Source organism: Montipora capricornis, chromosome 8, assembly GCF_036669925.1.
Source record: "Montipora capricornis isolate CH-2021 chromosome 8, ASM3666992v2, whole genome shotgun sequence".
NCBI classification, from domain to species: Eukaryota; Metazoa; Cnidaria; class Anthozoa; order Scleractinia; family Acroporidae; genus Montipora; species Montipora capricornis.
Window position 1 is genome coordinate 49,004,477 of NC_090890.1, and position 2,500 is coordinate 49,006,976.

The 2,500-nt window shown below is 43.2% G+C and overlaps 1 protein-coding gene across 2 annotated transcripts in view; it reads right to left on the reverse strand.

The window, feature by feature from the left end:
• LOC138060496 (unconventional myosin-XV-like) overlaps nt 1-2,500 on the reverse strand; it is a 74,648-nt gene that overhangs the window by 13,726 nt on the left and 58,422 nt on the right. For both annotated transcript variants that reach the window (XM_068906294.1, XM_068906295.1), the window contains exons 45-47: nt 1,550-1,620; nt 890-962; nt 1-16 (exon numbers count right to left, since the gene is read on the reverse strand). The exon at nt 1-16 is cut by the window's left edge and continues 61 nt beyond it. In XM_068906294.1, coding sequence (XP_068762395.1) covers nt 1-16; nt 890-962; nt 1,550-1,620 — 160 coding nt within the window. The remainder of the gene's footprint in view (nt 17-889; nt 963-1,549; nt 1,621-2,500) is intronic.

A 2,500-nucleotide genomic window follows, 5' to 3' on the forward strand; every position in this document is an offset into this window, starting at 1 on the left:
ATGAACTTCATGATAACTGAAACGAGAACAAAACAAGAAATATTTTTACAATTTCTCAAGTCACTTCTACTAGAGCGTTCAATTCCGTAAAGAGTATTGTATTCCGGCTCACTGTCCTCTACTTCAGTACACAACACGCGATCCGATGACATGGTCGAAATCGTCAAACTGCTTAAACGATACCTGAAAGAGAGAATCGATCCTCGCATTTATCTGGATAATCTAACAATTGTCTCTTACAGACACCTGAATCCGGGCCAACGGGATTCGAACCTACGACCTCTGCGATGTCGGTGCAATGCTCTATCGACTGAGCTATGAGGCCACTCAATTGGGAGCTGGGGCCCGTTTCTCGGAAGTCCCGAAACTTTACGGGCCATTTTCGGGTGTCACAATTTCCTCTGTATCTCAAGAACGGAGAGGGTTTAAGTCGTCAAACTTCACAGTCATTTTGCTTTTTGCTACCACGAAAACGTGTAAAAAGATCAGCTTTCCAAAACAAGCGGACAGCAGTTTCACAAATAGCTTTTCGGGACTTTCGAGAAACGCGCCCCAGGTCTGTTTGTTGGGCTCATTTGTTCCCGTGAGGAACTATATTCATTGCATGCATAATTCATCGAGTCCTTCGCGGGAACAAATGAACCCAACAAATCGAACTGCTCCCCAACTGAGGGCCTTCATAGCTCAGTTCCTTGACATTGCACCGGCATCGCAGAGGTGGTCATGGGTTCGAATCCCGTTGGAGCCCCCTGGATTTTTCAAGTTGCCGAAATTGTTCAAGTAATGTACGTGCGAGGATTACTCCTCTCTTTCGCCTATCATCAGCTTTTCAAAGAATACATTCATTTCATTTAAATGATATACCTATCGTATATCGCGCTTTACTTACGTTGAAACGATTCCACAGCCAGTTTATTCAGCTGAGTCGACTCGAACATCAATAGTGATGCCTGTAGAGGAACCTAAGAGAAGAATAATGAAAGGTATCAATACCGTTTGGTTTTATTAGTAAAAGATGCTTCGGCAAGAGCAGCGAGCAATAGATGCCCTTTATACAGTACTGAAAAACTTGCCAGAAGTCGAGACACTTTTAATCCGCACTGTTGTTTTTCTCGAGTCCGTTTCCTCGTTTTGCAGACAACCGTGAACTTTTCCATTGACGTTTAAATTCCCTTAAACTCACTTGGACCCCAGTTTCCCTTTGCGACATGGTTACACGAACTGGAAAGTAGGTTTACACTTCATATTTGCTTTTCTTTGGCATCTCTACGCTTGGTGATTGGTTGAAAAATATCCCGCCATTTTCTCAGAGAAAAAGCAAAACTCGTTGTGAGCTGCTCCCACCATTTTACCGCGACCAGCGCGGCCAGCGTCGTATACTTGCTTTGAGTTTTGATTGGCTGATTTGAATGAGCAAGCCTGCGGTGATTGGCCAGGTGATTTACTTTGATTCGGACTAAAATCAAGTCACTTGAAACATCGCTTTCAACCGAATACATGAGATGCATTGCAAATTAAAACAATAACTGAGGTTTGTCATGTAACTCACTCTGCTGTACTTGACTAACTCAGCCAAGCCACCCCACGTCCAACCAGCAGCTTTTTCCTTTTTGTGATTCGCTATTTTAGTAAGCAAAGTAAAAAGGAAAGAACACATCAACACATCAAACTGGCCTCAGTTGTTCGATGGACCTTTCTAGCTATCCAGTGTATACCATGCTATCACTATCGAATTGTTAACAGAATTAGTTTTGAATGCATTTACTTACTGAATGCCTTTGTACTAAATTAAAGTGTCATAAAAGTGTTAAATCAAAGCGAATCAAACCGAGTGTGAATTCGCTGTGATGTTCATTAGTTCTTCTTTACACAAGAAATGAAAACTGGTCTTCACAACAACCAATTTGCACTCAGATCCACCAAGAGAAAATTACTCGGATTCGTTTTCAAAAGAGGCTGAAATGAATAAAGCCTGGTTTCACTAGTGACGCAAGCATAAGTAGCTTATGCCAAGCGAAAACGAACGTCGACATGACCATCAAAATCAACCAGGGCCTCCGCAATTTTGTTCAAATGCTCTGATGCGGGGAATCTGGAACGAGTGTTTCAATTGGCCAGAGGAAGCAAATTTTCCTTGTGCTAATGCTGTGTTTTGTTTTCACGCAACGCAAAGCGCACGCAAACAAAAGAGCAATTACGAGGAAAGGGAAAATTTTTGAACCTTGCGCCTATGCTTGCGCGCGTTTAGGTCAACTTCGCTTCCACGGTGAAATAAGCGCCCTCATGCTTGCGTCACTAATGAAAACCAGGCTTAATTTCAGCAAAGGGGAACGCAGTGGCGAGAGCACTCGCCTCCAAGCAGTGTGGCCCAGGTTCGATCCCCGGACTTGGGTTGAGTTTGTTGGGCACTGAGAGGTTTTTTCTCCGCGTACTCTGGTTTCCACCCTCACCTCAAAAACCAACCTACGATTTGATACAAGTTCATCTGATTTGATTTGAT